Below are 23,695 nucleotides of genomic sequence, written 5' to 3' on the forward strand. Positions count from 1 at the left end.
CTGAGAATTATCGAGTTTTACATACTCGTGGAAAAGTATGGATGTAGGAATCTGTACGTCACTGCCTCCATTTAACAATAAATTATTGAGAAATTTTGGAAAATCAGTAGAATTAAGGTGATCTAGAATTTCAACAACTTTAAGATGAACCGGAATCAAATTTTACAAAACTTCAGACCAACAGTGAATCAAATTCAACTAATGACCAACATAGGGGGCACGGTAGTCTATTGGTAGGACGCCCGGGGCTCTTGACCGAAGGGTTGCAGGTTCAAGTCACGGCACGGCACTGTGTTGTATCTTTGAGCAGAATACTTTACTCCGTTTGTTCCAGTCTACTCAGCTGTAAATGTGTAAATGAGTATGTGGTTGGGCAGTGCTAGAATTGTAGAATGCTAGCTGTGAGTGCTGAAAGGGCAGCACCGGCTGTATGCTCCCCAGGGAGTTGAGAAAGATATTGGCTGGTTGCAAAGGCCTATATTTATAACCAAAGTTAATAATTTGTGAACCACTTGGAGACGACCTACGAACTAGTTTGTGATAAAGAGGTATATAAGAACCTCAAATTATTATATCATTATTATCATAACATGATCATAAGCATTCATTGAAATGTGTTGATGTGGCATTTACAGTCTATATGAATGACACGTGTCAGCTTTTGCAGGCAAATGCATGCTAACACATTGTTTTATTTGCCTGAAAAGCTTGTGTCATTCATAAAGACAGTAAATGCTGCACAACACAGCTCAATGGTTATATTTACCATTTTTGGAGCATTTTAATATTATAGAAATTAAAATATGCTTAATATAGTTCAAACTAGTTTGTGTATCATGCATGCTTGTTCTATGAATTGAATAGAACAGCCATCTTCCATGGAGGGTCTGCGGTATCTTAACATTATAATTATGACGTAATGATAATGATGACATTAACATCATTGGCCTTAGTCTTTACAGTCTACTTAAATGCCCTCTGACCTATTAGGGTTTTACAGTGGCAGCTTGAGTCAAACCTATATTGGCATACTGTACATCTTTGACCTTGAACAAACCAGTTTCAAAGGAAAATTGGAACTTAACTCAGATTTTAATTGGTTTTCCAGTGTCTCAATATCCCCCCAATATACGTCATCACTAAATGTCACAACGTCCACTTCATTAAAATGTGGGTTAATTAACCTGCATACACGTCAAACAGCTCGTTAGCACAGGCTGTACAATTAGGTAGCAGGTTTTCATTAGGGACTTAATAGCCAGCCAGAAACTAAGTCAGTGTTACAAGTCTGCGGTGAGCCTCCCGTTGGGACCATACTGAGGGGTAACCAACCCACAAAAGAACACAAAGAGAGCCTAATCTAGAAAATTACCGAAATGGCCAGTTATTACCATAATGAAATTTCTTATATACGTCATTATAGGGCAAGTCTGATTGGTAATTAACAGTGCGCAAAAGTCAACTGTACCAAGATGATGATGTATCAAATGTTTTCAGGTAGTGCTTGTTGTCAAGTTTTTTGGGTTATCTATCTAATTTTAACTCATTCACCCCTTCAATTTTAGACTGGACTTGCCCTGTCATTGATTTGGTAAGGTTCAAACCTGACTTTAGGGGTGAATGGGTTTAACTGTTTTTGTTTTACAGCTCCAGTTCAAGATCTTTAATTACCTTGATTCTTCAAACTATACACATTTGTTTAAATAAAGCGCAGTAATTACAGCTAAACCATATTATATATACTGTAAACGACTGAGAACCTCTTTACCCACAAATAGTCAAAAACAAGGCATAACAGTGACTTCAGCGATAATTGTGTGGGTCAAGGGTAAGGGGAGATAAGGGGAGATCGGGAGATGGAGGATAAAGTTAAGGATCCCTGTCCCACTGGTGTGTGGTTTTTCCTATGTACTGTAACCTCCCCTTTACTTCCATTATTATCAGAAATGATTTATCAAGCTATATAGTCATGCCGGAAAAACAGTTTCGGATACTTGTTTTTGGCAGTGGTACAGGGACCCTTAAGAAAAGGGAGAATTAAATAAAGAAAGGGAAAGTTAACAAGAGAATTAAATAGAGAAAGGGAAAGTTAACAAGAGGATAAAATAGAGAAAGGGAAAGTTAACAAGAGGATAAAATAGAGAAAGGGAAAGTTAACAAGAGGATAAAATAGAGAAAGGGAAAGTTAACAAGAGGATAAAATAGAGAAAGGGAAAGTTAACAAGAGGATAAAATAGAGAAAGGGAAAGTTAACAAGAGGATAAAATAGAGAAAGGGAAAGTTAACAAGAGGATAAAATAGAGAAAGGGAAAGTTAACAAGAGGATAAAATAGAGAAAGGGAAAGTTAACAAGAGGATAAAATAGAGAAAGGGAAAGTTAACAAGAGGATAAAATAGAGAAAGGGAAAGTTAACAAGAGGATAAAATAGAGAAAGGGAAAGTTAACAAGAGGATAAAATAGAGAAAGGAAAAGTTAACAAGAGGATAAAATAGAGAAAGGGAAAGTTAACAAGAGGATAAAATAGAGAAAGGGAAAGTTAACAAAAGGATAAAATAGAGAAAGGGAAAGTTAACAAGAGGATAAAATAGAGATAGCGTAGGGTTCAGTTAAAAAATCAGATGGTTAGGTAAAGAAAGCAGACAGTTTAAAGTAGAGAAAGCGAATAGCTTGAGAGGTCAAAAATGGGTGAGGGATGGTTGGTGGATTTGGAAAGGGGAGAGATGGGGAAGAGATAGTTGGTGTATTGGGGTAGGGAGGGGAGATGGGGTAGGGATTGTTGGTGGATTGGGTTAAGGAGGGTTGATCAGTAAGGGATGGTTGGTGGATTGTGCTAGGGATGGGTGGTGTGCAAGGGATGGTTGGTGGATTGGGATAGGGAGGAGAGATCAGTGAGGGATGTTTGATGGATCGGGATAGGGAGGAGATGGGAAAGGGATAGTTGGTGGATTGGGATAGGGAGGTAAGATCTGTGAGGGATAGTTGGCGGATTGGGATAGGGAGGGGAGATCAGTGAGGGATGTTTGGTGGATTGGGATAGGGAGGGGAGATTAGTGAGGGATGGTTGGTGGATTGGGATAGGGAAGGGAGATCAGTGAGGGATGGTTGGTGGATCGGGATAGGGAGGAGATGGGAAAGGGATAGTTGGTTGATTGGGATAGGGAGGGGAGATCAGTGAGGGATGGTTGGTGGATTGGGATAGGGAGGGGAGATCAGTGATGGATGGTTGGTGGATTGGGATAGGGAGGGGTGATCTGTGAGGGATGGTTGGTGGATCGGGATAGGGAGGAGATGTGAAAGGGATAGTTGGTGGATTGGGATAGGGAGGGGTGATCTGTGAGGGATAGTTGGTGGATTGGGTTAAGGAGGGGAGATCAGTGAGGAATGGTTGGTAGATTTGGATAGGGGGGAGAGTTTGGATGATTGGAGAATAGTTTAAAGTGATAAATTTAAAGTGCGGGAACACAAGAGAAAATGTTTGCAAATCTTTCTAATTTTGAAATACTTAATTTCTTTAACACAACAAATTGAATTGATTTTTTTATTTTTTCGAAAATTGAGAGAGAGGGTTTTTTTTTCGAAAAGATTTTTCATTAGGATATGGACAAGACCATCATATTATGGCAGAATAATATTGTATTTGAACTTTGAGCATTTCGCTAGGTAGCAGAGTATTAGTCTTCACTTGCATTGTCCACTAAAATATTATTTCACATCAATCTAGCCCAAAGCCCCTCCTCTGTCACATATTGATCAAATATTTAACTGAACACAGCTCATTTATTATTTGTGACGTGCCTACGCAATCCATACGGAAAACTTCTGGACATGCATGCCTATGCTGATACTATCCTAACAAAACCATTAGAGGAGAAAATGTTCAAAGCTCTTTAGGGATTAATATATATGCATCATCAGTTCTTTTTTATGTTAGTGGACATTTATATCTAAAGGGCAGACAACTCTTCCCTTCCATCCACACAACTAAATAACCATTTAGCTAATCGAACTCTAGTACTGTGCGGCTATCATCTTTCTACAAATCTCTCTCCCACTCCTTAATGATGGAAGACATTACCTATCGTTAATAATGTATTTCTCCACCTCACAACTCTGCATGCAAACAGCAGGGGAACTCTTTGTCTTTGAAGTCTGATCATTTCCAGTATTGAATGGCGTACATGGAATCCCCCTATGAATGACGATGATAATATGTTGCAGTGCCTAACAATACACAACACCAATATATGATTTCTCTTTCATACATAGAAAGCAAATAGAAAACCCACATATCATATGCTTCTACTCAGTGGAGAAACACTTCCATACATAGAAAGCAAATAGAAAACCCACGTATCATATGCTTCTACTCAGTGGAGAAACACTTCCATGCGCCCACGTTCGTAGATTTGGAACAAAGTGAAAACAAGATTTTCGCTGATCTCATGTGACAACATTTTAAATTTTGTAGAAAAATTCATAGGATTTATGCGTGGAGTGGGAGGATATGTTTAGGACATCAAGACTCCGTATCAGTTTCGAGTGGGAGTCCAATTTGTCTTGAACTGCACCATCTGTGTTTTAAAAAGCTAATGAATCTCTAAATTCTCCTTTTTGCCGGACACCAGGGAATTGAAAAGGTCGCCACCCACTATTCCTATATCTGTACAAATCTCTATAATATTCACAACGAATGACGAATGTTCTTAGATCGGTTTACAATCAGGAACTGAATAAATTCAACCTTTCCAGTATCAAATGATAACCGGGATGATGGTCTGATAGGAAACATGGCCAGGCCTTCTGTCTGTTACGGTAGAAATCAGACGAGAAAACTCCATGTTAAACGCCTCCACATCATCAAATGTCAATGTCAGCAGAAGGTAAAGTTGTCAATGTCCATTTCAATAAAATCCTCTAGAATTGAAAAGTTCTGAAAGGAATTTTCAACTTTTAAATAGCAATACATAGTGCTCATCCATCTTTCAATGAAAATATCACCACTCGGGCCAAAACAAATGTTTGTTTCAGGGAACATGACTAAAAATACAAGGTAGGTTGGTCGGATTTTTTTTAAAATTGAATGGAAATATTTTTAGGGGTGTGGGTAATTTTAGAAATTCGAAAAAAACATCTAACAGATTATTAAATAAAATGAGGATAAATTTGGTTTTGATACCTGCTTATGAAGAAGTGAGGTAATATAAATAGTTGCCTTGTTTGTTTGTCCATCAATTTGTTTGCATCTCTTGGACAAATTAACCCAACACTGGATTTAGTGCATTCAAGTGAGATATAAAATTGTTAGGGTCGGAGGTAAAAACTATGGTTGTTCGGGATACCTGAAACATCACTTATTTTTTCTGGCCTGATCATCCACCTAAATTTGTCTATGTCTGTTCCATAGGTGTCTATAGCTCTTTATACTCCAGCTGGCTAAGGATGTTCTGTTATATTTTATTAAAGTTGGGATCTTATTTCCCTTCCTTACACTGAATTCATGGATACAGTATCTATCTGTCCTCAACAGAAGGCAATAGTATGTATAGTGCATTAAACAAGAGGCCCAGAGGGCCTGTATCGCTCACCTGATACTGATGTTTAAAATAATTGGTATGAAGTAAAGATATAGCACTCCATGGTAGGTGCTGTAAGTACATAAGAAATTTCAGAAAGATCCATCAAGTACTTGAGATAAAGCAAGAACAAACTTCAAACAGAGCCCCACCCCTATGCCCTAAGGGGGTCATACCCACCATTTATACAAAATTGAGTCCCTTGACCCAAGGATGCTCCAGTCTATATTAGGATACAATCCCTTAATCCCTATGGTAGAAGAAAGATTTTAAAAATCTTACCTCTATTTCCCCTATTGAGCCCTGCCTCTCTGCCTCTAAGGGGGTCAGACACACTGTTTATACAAAATTGGTTCCCCTTCACCCAAGGATGCTTCAGACCAAATATGGAACAAATCCTTTCATTCCTACATAAAAAGAAGGATTTTAAAGAATAATTTGCTATGTTTCCCCTTTTGGGCCCCATCCCTCAGGCCCCTGGGGGGCCAGACACACGGTTTATACAAAATTGGTTCCCCTTCACCCAAGGATGCTTCAGACCAAATATGGAACAAATCCTTTAATTCCTACAGAAGAAGAAGGATTTTAAAGAATAATTTGCTATGTTTCCCCTTTTGGGCCCCTCCCTTCAGGCCCCTGGGGGGCCAGACACATGGTTTATATAAAATTGGTTCCCCTTGATCCAAGGATGCTTCAGACCAAATATGGAACAAATCCTTTCATTCCTACATAAAAAGAAGGATTTTAAAGAATAATTTGCTATGTTTCCCCTTTTGGGCCCCTCCCTTCAGGCCCCAGGGGGGGCCAGACACATGGTTTATATAAAATTGGTTCCCCTTGATCCAAGGATGCTTCAGACCAAATATGGAACAAATCCTTTCATTCCTACATAAAAAGAAGGATTTTAAAGAATAATTTGCTATGTTTCCCCTTTTGGGCCCCTCCCTTCAGGCCCCTGGGGGGCCAGACACATGGTTTATATAAAATTGGTTCCCCTTCACCCAAGGATGCTTCAGACCAAATATGGAACAAATCCTTTCATTCCTACAGGATACGAAGGATTTTAATTAATATGCTATATTTCCCCTATCGGGCCCCGCCCCTCAGGTCCCAAGGGACCACACCTGCTGTTTATACAAAATTGGTTCCCCTTTACCCAAAGATGTTCCACACCAAATATGGACCAAATCCTTTCAATCTTACAGAAGAAGAAGAATTTTATAGCATAATTTGCTATGTTTCCCCTTTTGGGCCCTGCCCCTCAGGCCCCTGGCTGGCCACACCCACCGTTTATACAAAATTGGTTCCCCCTCACTCAAAGATGCTCCAGACCAAATATGGAACAAATCCTTTCATTTCTACAGGAAAAGAAGGATTTTAAAGAATTTGCTATATTTCCCCTATTGGGCCCTGCCCCTCAGGCCCCTGGGGGGCCATACCCACTGTTTATACAAAACTGTTTCCCCTTCACCCAAGAATGCTTCAGACCAAATATGGACCAAATCCTTTCATTCCTACAGAATACGAAGGATTTTAAATAATATACTATATTTCCCCTATCGGGCCCCGCCCCTCAGGTCCCAGGGGGGCCACACCCAATGTTTATACAAAATTGGTTCCCCTTTACCCAAAGATGTTCCACACCAAAGATGGACCAAATCCTTTCATTCCTACACTACAGAAGAAGAAGGATTTTAAAGAATAATTTGCTATGTTTACCCTATTGGACCCCACCCCTCAGGCCCCTGGCTGGCCAGACCCACAGTTTATACAACATTGGTTCCCCCTCAACCAAGGAGGCTCCAGACCAAATATGGAACAAATCCTTTCATTCCTACAGAAGAAGAAGGATTTTAAAGAATTTGCTATATTTCCCCTATTGGGCCCTGCCCCTCAGCCCCCAGGGGGGCCAGACCCACCGTTTATACAAAATTGAGTCCCCCTGGCTCAAGGATGCTCCACACCAAATATGGAACAAATCCTTTCATTCCTACATAAAAAGAAGGATTTTAAAGAATAATTTGCTATGTTTCCCCTATTGGGCCCAACCCCTCAGGCCCCTGGGGGGCCAGACCCACGGTTTATACACTATTGAGTCCCCTTGGTTCAAGGATGCTTCAGACCAAATATGGAACAAATCCTTTCATTCCTACAGAAGAAGGATTTTAAAGAATTTGCTATATTTTCCCTATCGGGCCCCGCCCCTCAGCCCCCTGGGGGGCCAGACCCATCATTTATACAAACTTTGTTCCCCTTTCCCCAAGGATGCTCCAGACCAAATATGGAACAAATCCTTTCATTCCTACGGTGGAAGAAGGATTTTTAAGGTTTTACCTATATTTCCCCTATTGGGCCCCGCCCAGGGGGGCCACACCCACTGTTTATACAAAATTGAGTCACCTTGGCCTAAGGATGCTCCAGACTAAATTTAGTCAAAATCTACTTAGCCGTTCAGGACTAGTAGCGTTTTAAAGGAAAAGTCGACGGACGGACGAGGGACGACGGACGCTGCAGTATGGCATAACCTCACCATGGTCCTTTGGACCAGGTGAAATAAAAATTAGACTTTTTTCACCATTCTTTTTTTTTCTTATGGTTTTATTACTCAAGTTTTTTGCAACACATTTTACCGTATTTAATCTTAAAGTGGTAGGAGCAAACATGCCTTGGCGTACTCTGTTATAGGGTCCCTATCTTTATTTATTGTAACTAAATATTATCTAATGTAAACTATTATGGGCTGAACCATTGAAAAGAAACTGCCTGAAAGAACAATACGGTATCCAACTTTTAGATGAATTCATGGACAATTTATTTTACAACACAACTTTACAACAATGACCTCCGCTGTACAGGTGCAGCTCAGGTACATATCCTGTTACTGGCTTTGATGTCACACCTTGCTAATCAGTGTACACAGGTGTATACAGGTACATATGGCAGGTCAAGTTCATTGAGGGGAAGTATAAATTACAGCCTACAATGTATTGGTGTATTGATTAAACATAATGTGACCAATTCACAAAAATAATCAATAAAATATAGGTGTGTCTCAATCTTATACTTTGAGAAAAATAAAAAATAAATAAAAAATAGCAAAACAGGCCTTAAAACACACAACTGATTGATGTGGCCTTTCTTTAATGAACTTTTTAGCATATTTCTATACTAGCGAAATATAATTACCTTGGCTTTTAGTTTCTAAAACAGTTTTTTGATTATACAATGAAGTTTTGACCTCCTTGACCTTTAATATGGGTAAAGGCAATTCCTTTTTACAAACTTTGTAGAAGTACATTTCAAAAAGCTATGGGCAAACATCATGACATTATGATTTTGGGTTCTAAAGAAGTCACACATGTGTTTTAACAAGTAAGTCACACATGTGCTTTAACAAGCAAGTCACACATGTGCTTTAAAAAGTAAGTCACACATGTGCTTTAACAAAAAAGTCACACATGTGCTTTAACAAGTAAGTCACACATGTGTTTTTAACAAGTAAGTCACACATAGTGACTTTAACAAGTAAGTCACACATGTGCTTTAACAAAGAAGTCACACATGTGCTTTAACAAGTAAGTCACACATGTGCTTTAACAAGTAAGCCACACCTGTGCTTTAACAAGTAAGTCACACATGTGCTTTACCAAGTAAGTCACACATGTGCTTTAACAAGTAAGCCACACCTGTGCTTTAACAAGTAAGTCACACATGTGCTTTACCAAGTAAGTCACACATGTGCTTTAACAAGTAACTCACACATGTGCTTTAACAAGTAAGTCACACAGGTGCTTTAACAAGTAAGCCACACATGTGCTTTAACAAGTAAGTCACACAGGTGCTTTAACAAGTAAGCCACACATGTGCTTTAACAAGTAAGTCACACATAGTAACTTTAACAAGTAAGTCACACATGTGCTTTAACAAGTAAGTCACACATGTGACTTTAACAAGATAGTCACACATGTGCTTTAACAAAGAAGTCACACATGTGCTTTAACAAGTAAGTCACACATGTGCTTTAACAAGTAAGCCACACATAGTGACTTTAACAAGTAAGTCACACATGTGCTTTAACAAGATAGTCACACATGTGCTTTAACAAGTTTGACCCCTGTGAGCAAAGGGCAAGTTCATTCCTTTTCACAAACTTTACAGCACTTTACGCAAGAAAGTTAATAAGTTATAATGATGCTAGGAATTTTGGTTCTAAAGAGGAAGTTGTTATCCAAAATTGTGACCTTTGCCAGCAAGTTGCAGGACATATACCAGGACTCTAAAGTTCTGGTATTTAAGATGTTGCTTTAGTGGTTTAACAAATTTGACCCCTGTGCCGGTAGCACTGAAAATGGGTCAAGGTCATTTTTTTCACAATTTTTTTTATCAGGACATTTCTGAAAGTTCTTCAAAAGAAGCTACTTGTACCGCTTTTACAGATTTGAGCCCTGTGACCTTGAATATGGGTGAGGGTCAGCCCCATTTGCAGTCCCAGTCTGTGCTACTCCAAGCAAGCAATGACATTCTTACCGGCCAAAAATTATGACTTTATGCCAGCTAGTCCCTCAAAAGAAGTTGTTTTCGAGTGTTTAGTTTTTATTTTTCCCCATTAATTTTCATATATATATAAATAATAAAAGACAGACATAGTTTTTATGCCTTTGCTTCAAACTTAGTTTGTGTTATCTTTTATAATCATGGTCTTTTCTCCTCTTGATCTAAAGATAATCCTTGGATGGTCAGGTGGCGCAGTGGATAACACACTTGCCTTTCAACAAGGCCACCTAGGTTTGATTCTCCGATCTGAGGTTGAAAGGTATAAGGTCACATGCATGATTACGTGAGTTTTCTCCGGGTTATCTGGTTTCCTCCCACATTAAGACCCCCTGCGCGCTACCATCAGGGCCCCTCAGAGTGATAAGTATAAATATGTAGAACTTGTTTCACAATTGATAAAATGTAAAGATTAATTTAAAGATAATCCAGGCCCAAACTTTTGTCGAAATTTGAAAAATACATATTCACATTGACTTTATTGTAATAATACATACAGGGAAACATGGTTACGTATGCAAAGTATTCCCATTGATTGATTAACCAACCACAAGACATAAATCAATAAAGACGTCCATTAATTATAATAACCTCGAATGACAGCCTGAATGCCCAAAATTTTGTGCACAGCTTGAAACAATTAAAACATAATCTTAAAATACAGACGTGTTTCTATATATACAGTAAATCATTAACCAGAAACAAGTGTTTGTCTCAATTTTAACAAACAGTGGAGTCGACAAAAAGAGAAGAAAATTTGCCATATCGTCATTATACATCATAACTTACAGAGTCTGTCTGATTTAGTTAAATGAGCGGCAACATAAGTTGTCTACGCATTAAAATACCATGCAATTATAAACAATCAACACATTGTAGTCTCGTCTCCATATTTCCTTGTACAGTTTTCAATTTTATATTTTTTGCTCAATATTCTTGTTTTTACTCGTAAACAAGTATAAAATCAGGGGGGAGAACTCTGTGGTTCGTCACTAATTATCCTACCCTTCGCACAGTGCTGTCTGACAGATGTTGAACAAGGCAGAAAGCATTTAAGAAACAAATTTTAATGGGAAATAGATGTCAAAATGTTTTAAAAATGCAATTCACAAAATCTGCATGAATTAAATTAAAGACCAAGAGAGAGCTTGGCCACAAACCTGGAATTCATTCTGAATGGAGTCTCCGGTATAATGATGTTGTGCTGCGTCACGTTCTCTCATCGCAGGGTTGTGTTTTTTGTTTCCCAGTCTTTTCAACAATTATATCTGTCACTGGGAACTTGATCGTCTACCAATAACCCACTTCAAACAGTTTTAACTTCATTAACTACAATTGCTTAAGCTCAATTTTTTGTCCAGAATTGGTGTTCGTCTCAAGACGGATTGCTAGACAAACTATGAAATATGAATACAGAAAAGATGTACGATAGAATTGCAAAAATATTCAAACTGGTATGTTGAGTGTTCATGACCTTGAAATGTAATTCTGAGTTTGTTTACTTTAAATATTTTCGTATTTTTAAAATTAGTCCCTAATTACTCATTCACCCATGAAATTTCATAATGAACTTTTCCAACCTTTGAATTGGAAGAGTTCAACTGTGTCTGCAGGGGTGAATGAGTTAAAGGGCATACCTTCTTGTTGTTTGAGGTATATCATGTTTCTATATAAACAGCAATCAAGACTTCTAAATTAAGGATCCCATTACCACTGCCAAAAACTTCACCTATGCATTGGAAACTTTTTTAACTGGCATGACTTAATTGCTGTTTAATGAATCATTTTGGAAAAGAAAGCCACATCTTGTGGGACTTTATTGAAAAAAATAAAGATGAAATTAACAAAATATAATCAAAAAAAGTATTCTGAGTGAAAAAGACGCAGCAAGGCTCGACCAGGATTCAAACCCTGAACCTCATGAAGACTGCTAAACTGTCACTCTAACTGACTGAGCTACCTGGTCAATGGAATTGTCATGGGTTAACTGTGCTACAGTTATATATGAAACAAAAGTAAGGGGAGGTAACCATGTATCTGAACAAGCCATTTGGATGTATATGTCTTGCCTGTGCCTTGCTTTAATGACCATCAATGTACACATCAGAGAAACCGACTTAAATGCAAAAACTAAATGTTGATGGAGATGCTGACAAAGTCAATGGACTACGAAAGGTAGGCCGCATTCAGCATTTGATGCATGGGTTGAGAAGTACTATCTACCCCTGCGAAATGATTATGAATAATTCATGAAACTTCATGAACAGTTCATGAAATATTCATGAATAATATTCATGAATGTTCTTGATTTGTTCATGAATATTTTCATGAAATTCATGAACTTAAAACTTCATGAATAATCTTGAGCAAAATATTTCATGAAAATTCATGAATATAAATTCATGAATATTCATGAATATAAATTCATGAATATAAATTGAATATAAATNGACTGCTAAACTGTCACTCTAACTGACTGAGCTACCTGGTCAATGGAATTGTCATGGGTTAACTGTGCTACAGTTATATATGAAACAAAAGTAAGGGGAGGTAACCATGTATCTGAACAAGCCATTTGGATGTATATGTCTTGCCTGTGCCTTGCTTTAATGACCATCAATGTACACATCAGAGAAACCGACTTAAATGCAAAAACTAAATGTTGATGGAGATGCTGACAAAGTCAATGGACTACGAAAGGTAGGCCGCATTCAGCATTTGATGCATGGGTTGAGAAGTACTATCTACCCCTGCGAAATGATTATGAATAATTCATGAAACTTCATGAACAGTTCATGAAATATTCATGAATAATATTCATGAATGTTCTTGATTTGTTCATGAATATTTTCATGAAATTCATGAACTTAAAACTTCATGAATAATCTTGAGCAAAATATTTCATGAAAATTCATGAATATAAATTCATGAATATTCATGAATATAAATTCATGAATATTCATGAATATAAATTCATGAATATTCATGAATATTCATGAATGTAAAATCATGAACTTTCATGAATATAAAATCATGAATATTCATGAATATATGAATTCATGAACATTCATGAAAAATGGCAACAATTCATGAATGTTCATGAATGTTCATGAAGAAAACGTCCCATTTTAAGTTCATGAATTGAAAATGCTTGAAATATTCATGAACATTCATGAACATGTACAAATTACCACATTTCATGAACTTTCATGAAAGTTCATGAAAGTCTAATACCATATGAAAATAAACAATGGAATTCCACTTGGATACCAGAGGAAATACCACTGGATTCCACCAGCAATTTGACCTGGAATTTGTGGCCAAATTGCCCAGTGGATTCCAGTGGTATTTCCACTGAAATACCTAGCCAGTGGTCACTGAAATTCAAATTGGAATCACTTATATGAAGATAACAATAATAATGGACATTCAATAGATTCTGAATTTACAGTTATGACGGTATATATAATCATTCATGCTGTGTTTAAAGTTAGAAATAATGCAAGTAACGTCACAAATATCTTTTAAACATGAAAAAATGACAGTTGAATAACATATATATTTGCAAAAGTTTTTACTGCTACATATTTAGCATTGTTAAATATGAAATATGGATGCATGGTTCACATATGGTCTGTGTGGTTTCAAGAATATGATACAGCTGACATTATTAGGTTAGAGTTGTAGAATACAGGTTTCCCAAAACTCTTGAAATTTATCTGTATTGTATATGCAAATACATGCTGGTTTCCTCGTTGTAGAACTTGCACACTTTTTACCCGGTCTACTTATTGCGAGTCTATCCATTCTCCATGTAACAATTGATGGTGTTTGAAGTTCGAAATGTTCGTCTTCTATTTCGTCTAAATCACTGAGTTTGTTCAAAGCTTTTTAAACAAATTTGGAATTAGGATCGGAAATAATAATTCCTTCACCATTAAGTTTTTGTTTTGTCAGTAACAAACACTTTATTTCCAATTGCAAGCTCCACACTGTACGTTCCAATTATTACTGTTGTCATTTTTCTTGGTAGAACTTCTTTTGCCTAAACTTTTATCTAAAAGATATTCTCTTTTGTTTTGCAAAATTATTCCTAGTATTTGCCATACCTCTTTGTATGTCTGCTTAATTGAGGTGTCACTGATAATACATTTTTAAAAAACCGTTGTTATTTTCCAAGAATATTTGGTGCAAGGGGAGATCTTTTTTTAAAATATTGCCAGTACGTGTCTGCCGCATCTTGCATGAGATTGCTGAAAAACTGTTGTGGTGCTTTAGGTATTCCTCTTTTATCCTTTTTCAATAGCAAATCTTTCGCTGTATATCTTGGGACATTTTACACATCACTGTCATCCTGCAGGCTGGTGTTATCTTCTTAGCTTGTACACATATGCTTTAATTATCATTTGAAGATCTTGCACTAAAGCTTACATCTTCAGGTTCTGGCTGCTAATAATACTGCCTGTTTGTGTCGATGTCAGCAAAGCATGACGACTCTGTATCTGGCACACTTCAAAACGATCCATCAAGCAATCGAATGCATCTCTGATGTCCGCGTCAGTAAATTTTAGGAGTAATCCCATTTTCTGAATAAGAAAAAAGTTAATAATTTTTCATTTATCTTATAAAATACTGTAGAAATTAGTATATAGGCCTACCTGTATTTTCAAGCCCCTGTACATCAACCTTATTTTTTTTGGGGGGGGGGCTTTGATATCACACAAGTGGGACAGTAATTTTTATTGAAATTATATATTATCTATCTGCAAATTTCATACAAGTTAAGAACTATCTCAAGAGGTGCATTCATACTGTAAACTTCAAATTCGGCAGGGTGGGATTGGGTGCACACGCACACACGTTTGGTAATTTGGACGCAGTAACCATTAGCACTCAGTAATATATTCAATTCTGTTTTCTAACGTATAATTTTCAGTATCGATATCATTGCTAAACCCGCACGGTAAATATGACCACGGAATTAGATTAGATTATATAAGTCCGTAATATGACGAATCAGATGAGTTGTTGCCAATGTAAACCGTTGTAACATCATGATCACAGACTGGTTTCACATAATTACACATAGTTTTAACATTTCATACAAGTATTTCATAAAATCCCAATCAGATTCTTACCTTCGGCTTCGATAACCTTCCTGCCGTCTTTCGAAAATTTCTCCATCTCCACTTTCTTCTGAAGCGTATTTGGCGCGGGATTAATTTCGTCCAATCAGAATAATTCCTCTATTCGCTCCGATCCTACCGGAAGTCAATTTATAAAAATATGGCATGGAATGACTTCGGTGCGAAAAAAGACCATGTAACTTTGTCTGTCGATAAACAGGCACACCAATCGATGAAAGGAAGATTAAAACACATATAAAAAGATACGGGCTTCATCTCAATGACGGCGATGCAAACAATGGATAGGAATTGGAGTTTGAACATTCGCCCGACAGCATGTCAACAACTCCAGTTTCCCCTGGATTTTCGCACACTAGGTAAGACTAAGGCCATCATACGTTGATTAAATTAACTTAAGGAGCAATGCCATGTTGTTTCCGTAGTTATTTCAATTAAAAGTTTTTGTAAAAAGTCCAGAGGTGTAGGCGTGTCGCTGTTTTGTGCCACTAAGTCACCGAATATTTCACAGGCGTTCGAAATTCTGACAGTAAATTGACAGACCTAACGTTAAATCTTATAAAGGAATATGGACGATTAAGTCAATTACTATCGATAGTAATACTGTTATCTTGAAATGATAAATATCTCAATTTACTGTCAGAATTTTAAATGCTTGTGATTATTTTCACCGCATGGCGACGGTAAAATCCTGGGTATAATCGAAGTCAAGTATCTCTTCGTTTTTGAGGATTATGTTGTATAATATTGTACCAATTGTGAACTAATACTTGTACTTTACATAACGAAAATATTAAAAAAAAATCCCTGTTCATGATCTATGATCTAAATAAAATGTTTAGATTATTATTTTTACTGCAACTGGCAGTTGGAATTATTCTGAGCAATGTTGACTGAAAATGTTTATGTCCAATGTTAATTACCAGTAAATATACTGTCAACTTACCAGCCATGCCAGTATTTACTGGTAAACATTGGACAACAATTTCTTTAGTAAATATTAATTGCGGCCCTGAGATAATTAGCTATCTTGTCAATTACCTCATATAGAACTCCCTGATCTCAAAGATCTCATCTCGCTTTCAGTTTATAAAAGTGTGAAGGTTCATGATCTTTCCTGTTCAGGTGTCCCGCTTTGTCGGTGACTAACTGATGTCATTAAACAAACTTCAAAATACACTAGTCTCAAATTTAGAAATGGCTTGACATCCTTGAACTACCCGACTATTTACTAAGGATGTTAAACATTGTAAACCAAGCTGGAAACAATTCTGAATTTGGTCTTCAATAAACAATAGTTCCATCCGCAATAAGCCCATGCCTGCAGGTAATAACACCCTCCCCCCAATATCATTATGAATTTCATTATTTTTTAATTCATTTCCCTATATATACATGTAGCGTGTAATATATATATGTCTGCAATTAGACCACCCAATATTTTACACTTGCTCCCTGGGCTTATTGAAGGATAAATATGGTAGATGATAATTAATTGGTAATTGGCGTGTTCAGTATATCATACAAATTATATATTTCAGATCAGATTCAGAGACAAGCTCTGATGATAAATTAAACCAAGATCTAGAGGATATGGCCAATTGGCATGAAGACCAGGGTTCAATATACTCAGAATCTGATCAGGAGATGACAGATCCTGAACAGGATGATTCAGAGGCCAACAGTGATTCCGAAGATGAGAACCAAAAGGAAATGAATTGTGACTGGTGTAGTTCTTATGACTTCACTGTATTCAACTCAGAATTAGCAGTCAACAAAATTCCTAATTCTGATACTATGACTAAACTTGAATGGCTGTGCTATCAGTTTCATAGGTTTGTGTCCCATCCATCAATGAGCAAAGCAGCGTTTACACAAAATCTTCAGGTGCAGAAAATAATACACAATGACAAAGACAATATACAAAACAATAATGAAAATAATGAACTGCCAGGATGACTTTTTACCAGCTGTGCCAATATCTCTGAATGTCCTTGCAAGTCTGGGACATATTGAGTCAGAATTTGAAAAATGCCATTACCATGCCCGTGTTAAAGGAGCATGCTGAAAAATCACTCTGCATTCATGTTTTTGAACTAGTTGACTGGAGACACTGTATTAGTTCATTGCAGTAGACTAGGAAAGAAGTTCATCTTAGTCCAAATAACACCAAATCTCACATTCATAAGTGTTAAACACTTGAACATAACTAACTTAACATAGTCATATTTTGTATAAACTCATGTACGTTAATAGCTAGCCTACAATTGTCTTTGTAAAGGGTAATATATCTATTAAAAAATTGTTAAACTGATGTATTGTTCCATTTTTTCTAGTTAATACCACTTCATGCAAAATGTATTTCAGATCTCATCACCTCTGCATGGATTGTCAGAGGAGTTATAGTTCCATTGGAATTAATATTCCAGTAGAAATATAATTCCAGTGATTTTTTTCCAGTGGAATTCTACTTGTATTTTTTTGCTTCACTGGAATTCCACAGGATTTTTGTTTTCTTCTCTGGAATTCCAGTGGTATTCCACTGAAATATTTCATTCCAGTGGAATCTCACTGAAATTCCAGTGTTATTTTCAATATGTATATATATATATATATACATAAGGAGGTGAGAAGCATGTGATTTGTAGTCTGTGACCTTAACAACTGACTGAGCCACCGCTGCTCCCAGTAATTACAGTGCTTCCCAAAGTCAATAAAATCAATACAGATGGAACTCCATAATATAATTTATGTATACTTCCTGCAAAATTCGCAATTATATTTATATATTATATATATTTACATTATTATCTACATTCATGCAAAATGGACATGGAGTTGAAATAACCACAAGAAAAAAAATGGTTTCTGAGGATACTGAGTTTTCTCATCATTCATAATTTCATGAATAATAGTGAATTTTGTGTATTTGAAATATTCATCAAAGTTCATGATTTCTGCTCAGTCAATCTTTAAGAAATTTGATGAATTTTAATGAATTTTTGCTGTGCATGAAAGTCCATGAATAATTCATAATCACAAACTTCATGCAGATTCATGCATTTTTATGAATTTATTAATTATTCATAAAAGTTCATGAAGAATGCATGAAAGCAGGTTGATGAATATTCATGAATAAGGATTCATGAATTTCAAACTGTCTGTATTCATGAATACCCTCTCGCAGGGGTAAGATGCATCTATGGTCCAAGTTTGATTTGTGTATCCACTTATAGTTTCAGAGAAACTAACTTAAACACAAAAACTTTAATGTTGATGGAGATGCTGACAAAGTCAATGGACCATGAAAGGTAGGTCGCATCTAGCATTTGATGCATGGGTCAGGATGTACTACCTAAGATGCATAATTATATGGTGCAAGTTTGGTTGGTCTAGCACTTATACTCTCTGTGAAACTAACCCAAACACAAAAACTTAATGTTGACGCCGCCGGAACAGTTACATCTAAGTCTGACTACCGCTACTTCGTGGTGGCGAGACAAACACTTAATGTTGATGGAGATGCTGACAAAGTCAATGGACCATGAAAGGTAGGTCGCATCTAACATTTGATGCATGGGTTGAGATGTACTACCTAAGATGCATCTATGGTCCAAGTTTGGTTGGTCTAGCACTTATACTCTCTGTGAAACTAACTCAAACACAAAAACTTAATGTTAACGCCGCCGCCGCCGGAACAGTTACATCTTAGTCTTAACTACCGCTACTTCGTGGCGGCGAGACAAAAACCAGAGTGTAGGGATCCTTAATATAAAAGACGAAGATGAAGGGTTTCTGACACCACATGAAGTTTCTGTACATTTCTTTCTAATAATTAGGTGATTAAACAACAATATTCCGGTAAAGTTACAATATTATCCTTGTAATATGATGATAATATTCTTCCCCATTACTTGTAATTATACCATCAATTATAATCATCTTTATTACAGAAATATGAGAAAAGCAAAAAGAAAAAAAAGGAAAACTTTAATAAGAAAAACAATCTGACAAATCTCAATGAAGTGCATTCTGCTAAAATTATATTTTGCACATGGAACTCTCGATACGAAAATAGCAACAAAAACGCGTCAGGATAATTACATCTTCATTAGACCCCTATACTTGCCTTTTTTCTAGGAATAGAAACAAATTTCTATTTTCTACCTCAGCAGGTATGCATATTTGTAAAATGTTACACAATTAAAGAGTATTTATGATTTCTGCAGACTTTTCTTCAATTGAGATAATTTCATTTTAAAATAATTTTACTTGCAATTTTGCTCTTTTTATCACAGTAAAGATCAGAAGGAAATACTGAATTGGATAGAAAAGTTTCCAGAATTTTGATGATAAGATGATGACAATGAAAATGATGATATAAAAGTTTTGTGAAAAAATTGATGACAATAATTATAAATAACAGACAATATTGCAGAAAAACCCAACAGTGAGCAGAATACTACAAAAGTGATGAAAACGAAAACAACAATGCAGACGAATGACAGCAGCGATGACAATGAGACGAACAATGATGAAGAAAAATGATGACAATAATGATATCCTCCAAAAATACTGATGAAGCTGGTGAAAAATGAGTCCAGAAATGATATCTAAATTTGGTAAAACTGCTGAAAAAAGACAGCACTACGGATCACCAAGGAAGGAATGCTCTACTTCAGCCGAGAATATGAAGGTCAACAAAATTCATAATAAAATTGAAATGTTTTTCAGAGATTTTAAATCATATACCAGCATGACAAGAGTCTAGACTGCCCAGAGTCGACATGTCTGATATTTGCACATGTTAGCAAATCATACATATCTGGAAGGAAACAACACATGAATCAGTTAATGAATAACATACAACCAAAAATATAAAGAGAACATTCTAAACTATTTTCTGATACATTTTTTAAATTTATGACTAGAGTCCTAGACATGACTAAACTACTTGAACCTCCTTAAAGCATCTACAAGAAAGAGGCTGCTGCCGATATCTTTTCGACTTACCACCAGGAACTCTTTTTTATCGACTATCTGGTTTCCATCCGTGTCAAACATATTGAATGCGATTCGGAAACCTGACTGGGGCTCTGAAAAATATAATCATTAAAAAAATCGTGAGTGTTAAACCTTCAGTAGACCAAGTCACATGAAATTACCCATTCACCTTTCCGACACAGCACAGACAAACCAAAATAGCTTTCTTACAGGAACTGGATTTCAAAAACAGGCACCGAATATCCTCAACAAGTTTGTTTACTTAAATTAAAAGAATTCTGTCTGCCTACTGTTTTTATTGCCTTTGTTATTTTGTTATTGTACTTTTAATGTGTTTTAATGTTTACACAATAAATATTTGCCAATTGAATTAAGCTAAAAATAGAAATATTTATGAATGGACAGAAAAATTGTGTGAAACATTTTGTAAAACAAGTCTAAGTAAACTGTTAGACCTCCGCTGAGTTAAAGAAGAGTTTGATAAAACACATGAAATTTTGAATTTCAAAACATACAAACCTCTCAACGAAGAGTTGATTTGTAATAGGTAATGACTTATGAGGAAGGCTTTTAAGTTAACACACAAGACCAACAATTTTATAGATATCATTATTTCAGATTTAAACATGTCCACATATTTTTATCAATGAAATATCCATTTAAAACCCCAAATATTTAATTTCTAAAGAGAAAAAATACACAAAGGCTATGTATATGTTTCCCAATCAAAGGGATGTCAGTCTCATTTACCAAGTATTTCAACCAGGAAGTTAGGTTCGTTAAGGTATGAGGTACCATTCTTCAGAAAATTCTTCATTCCCACTTAACAACTCCAAATATTTCACTATACTGTAAGATCCACTTAAAATCATAATTTATTGACATAAATCAATTTAAATTTCTCAAAATTCCTAGATAAGTAAATTTGATATCATACAGAAAGGCATGTATGACCCCATGCAGTCTTTACCTCCAATGCAAAGGAATATCGAGAATACTGAGGGTATTTTTTGTAATTCTTTTCAGTCGTCTTTTTAATTTTGTCAGATCATTCAATGTGTGTGTGTGTTTGACCGAAGGCAGACGTGACTCAGGTATGAGTTTACGATTGTAGGTCAATATTCTTGTATATTGTGCAATCTTGTAAAGAGATCAATTCATTTCCCACCATGCACTCACACTAACATAGATCTATAAATATACCACAGCTAATTTCTGATAAAAGTCTAATAATAGCAATATGTAATAACACTTTGAGCCATCTTGGAAAGTATCCAGAAGCAAGCCACTGTCGCATTCTGAAATTGCAGGTACGTACACAGTACAAAGACCCACTAATTTATTATGAGAGATGAACAAATTCATCTCTTATAAAACTGTATCATGTCTGAGATTTAATTTCCTGTTTCTACAATTCATTCCCCAACTATTCATGAATCAACTTGAAGAAAAGGACAGTACCTTTGTTTCTTACATATTAACTAAGAAATTGCCACTAACTATTTTTTGTGTTTCCTGTCTAGTCAAGTAGTTTTCTCAAATCTAAAATAGCTAAGTCTGGTACAATACTCGTACTACAATAAATGACATGTATATATCATCCTCATATTGTTATTTCAAGATTAAAAAGTCAGAGTTAAGGATCCCTGCTCCACTGCAGACAAAAACACCAGAGAACTCTGCTGTAGTTTGTTTTGTTCATACAAAAACCTCCCTAAAGTTTAAAGGAGAATTTCATTAACCTGACAGCTCTGAAAACGCAGTACTATTATCTGAGGTCGGGGGTTCAAATCCTCAGGACTTACTCCATCGTATCATTTTTATATTGTATATTCCATAATTATCACTTTTTCATAAAAGTCCTGCAACATTTGGTTTTCATATTTCAGAAATGATATATCAAACCAATAGTGAGGCCAGAAAAAAAAGTTCCTGATGCATAATTACAGTTTTTGGCAGTGGTACAGGGATCCTTAAGTTTCGTAAGATCCAGACTGACTTTAATTGATTGATTGAGTGGCACTGCAGATCATACATCAATAACTTATGTTACATAAAGCATATGATATCAACATAGGGGATCCCTCTCATCATAGCAGTAATATAAATGTAAATGTTGAAATTTCAAATATTTTGTCATAATTTCGCTACACTCTTGTGTCAATACAGGTATCATTTATTCAAAGCAACACATCTGAGTTAAGATTCATTCAACATAGCAAATTTATTTTTGAATTACATATATTCCATTTTTTTCTTTTTTTTCTTCAGAAATATATTTTGGAAATTTTCTTTTAAAGTTTGATAAATGTAATGGAATGCATTACATTGAAAAATAACCCACAATTTGCAGTCTGTGAACTTGAGACACCCACAGACTTAAACTGGTAGATACACAACCTTATCATGGCAGCCAATAGCTAGGTCACTGTGGCCCATTCAAACGGAATGACATTAAACTACAAAGGAATATTCGTCTTTCAAGGCAGATCAATTGATCCAATTCAATTTGATGTGTGAACTCTAGAGGTTGGTGTTGTATACAACAGGGGAGATAACTAAGTGACTGGGTTACTTATGGTCCTCAATTACCTGTCTGTACATGTGACATCTACACATATTTTGTGTTGGAGAGGAAGGGGAGACAATCAGGATGCTGGGTTACCTACCTTATCTGTCTGAAGATGTCAGAACATGTGATACTACTGTATGAAATGTAGGTGAGATAACTGGGGCTCTGGTATATATTAGTGTTTTCTCGGAATACTTGTCAATAGCTATAAAGATCATGCTTGTGTAATGGAAGAAAGGGAGATAATTTGGATGTAATGTTAAACAGATCATGCCTATATTATTTCTTTACCTGTCTGTACACATAAACATGTGACGTTGGTGCCAGGGGAAGTAAATGGTGATCTTGTATATTAGTCTTGTTACTGCAATACTTCAATAGATTAAGGATAATATATGCTGTGTTACCTGTCTGGACACATATGTGATATTGGTGCCAGATATGTAGGGGAGATAAACTGTGTCTCTTGTATGTTACTGTTCGTCAATTACCTGTCAGAAGATGTGAGATGTAGAGGTAGGGGAAGTAACTGCAGCACTGGATTACCTTTAATACTAAATTACCTGTCAGTAGACGTGAGAAGTAGAGTTAGGGGGAGGTAACTGCAGTACTGGATTACCTTTAATACTAAATTACCTCTCAGTAGATGTGAGAAGTAGAGTTAGGGGGAGGTAACTGCAGCACTGGATATTACCTGTCAGAAGATGTGAGATGTAGAGGTAGGGGAAGTAACTGCAGCACTGGATTCCCTTTAATACTAAATTACCTGTCAGTAGACGTGAGAAGTAGAGTTAGGGGGAGGTAACTGCAGTACTGGATTTCCTTTAATACTAAATTACCTCTCAGTAGA

General features: G+C 36.2%; 3 protein-coding genes and 1 long non-coding RNA gene across 10 annotated transcripts in view; 2 read left to right on the plus strand and 2 right to left on the minus strand.

Annotated features, from left to right (window-relative positions):
* LOC110466704 (calcium uptake protein 3, mitochondrial-like) overlaps positions 1–23,695 on the minus strand; it is a 164,116-nt gene that overhangs the window by 39,142 nt on the left and 101,279 nt on the right. For all 7 annotated transcript variants that reach the window (XM_021523406.1, XM_021523407.1, XM_021523405.1 and 4 more), the window contains exon 5: positions 20,283–20,365. In XM_021523406.1, the coding sequence (XP_021379081.1) occupies positions 20,283–20,365 (83 nt within the window). The remainder of the gene's footprint in view (positions 1–20,282; positions 20,366–23,695) is intronic.
* On the minus strand, positions 13,683–15,370 carry LOC110466708. The gene is made up of 2 exons (XR_002464767.1): positions 15,264–15,370; positions 13,683–14,711 (listed from the first exon to the last, which is right to left on the minus strand). It is a non-coding gene; the product is annotated as an uncharacterized LOC110466708 (long non-coding RNA).
* Positions 15,397–17,583, plus strand: LOC110466707. The gene is made up of 2 exons (XM_021523413.1): positions 15,397–15,628; positions 16,811–17,583. Exons 1-2 carry the CDS (start codon positions 15,588–15,590, stop codon positions 17,226–17,228), a joined length of 459 nt encoding a protein of 152 aa, XP_021379088.1. The 5' UTR covers positions 15,397–15,587; the 3' UTR covers positions 17,229–17,583.
* Positions 21,536–23,695, plus strand: part of LOC110466706 — a 115,114-nt gene continuing 112,954 nt past the window's right edge. The window contains exon 1 of the mRNA XM_021523411.1: positions 21,536–21,583. The gene's annotated coding sequence lies outside the window, so the exon portion shown is untranslated. The remainder of the gene's footprint in view (positions 21,584–23,695) is intronic.

Source organism: Mizuhopecten yessoensis, unplaced genomic scaffold (genome assembly GCF_002113885.1).
Source record: "Mizuhopecten yessoensis strain PY_sf001 unplaced genomic scaffold, ASM211388v2 scaffold11143, whole genome shotgun sequence".
NCBI lineage: Eukaryota > Metazoa > Mollusca > Bivalvia > Pectinida > Pectinidae > Mizuhopecten > Mizuhopecten yessoensis.

Coding starts and splice junctions, on each gene's coding strand:
- LOC110466707 (XM_021523413.1), top strand. CDS start 15,588: ATGTCAACAACTCCAGTTTCCCCTGGATTTTCGCACACTAG. Junction 15,629..16,810: donor CCTGGATTTTCGCACACTAG/GTAAGACTAAGG, acceptor TATATATTTCAG/ATCAGATTCAGAGACAAGCT.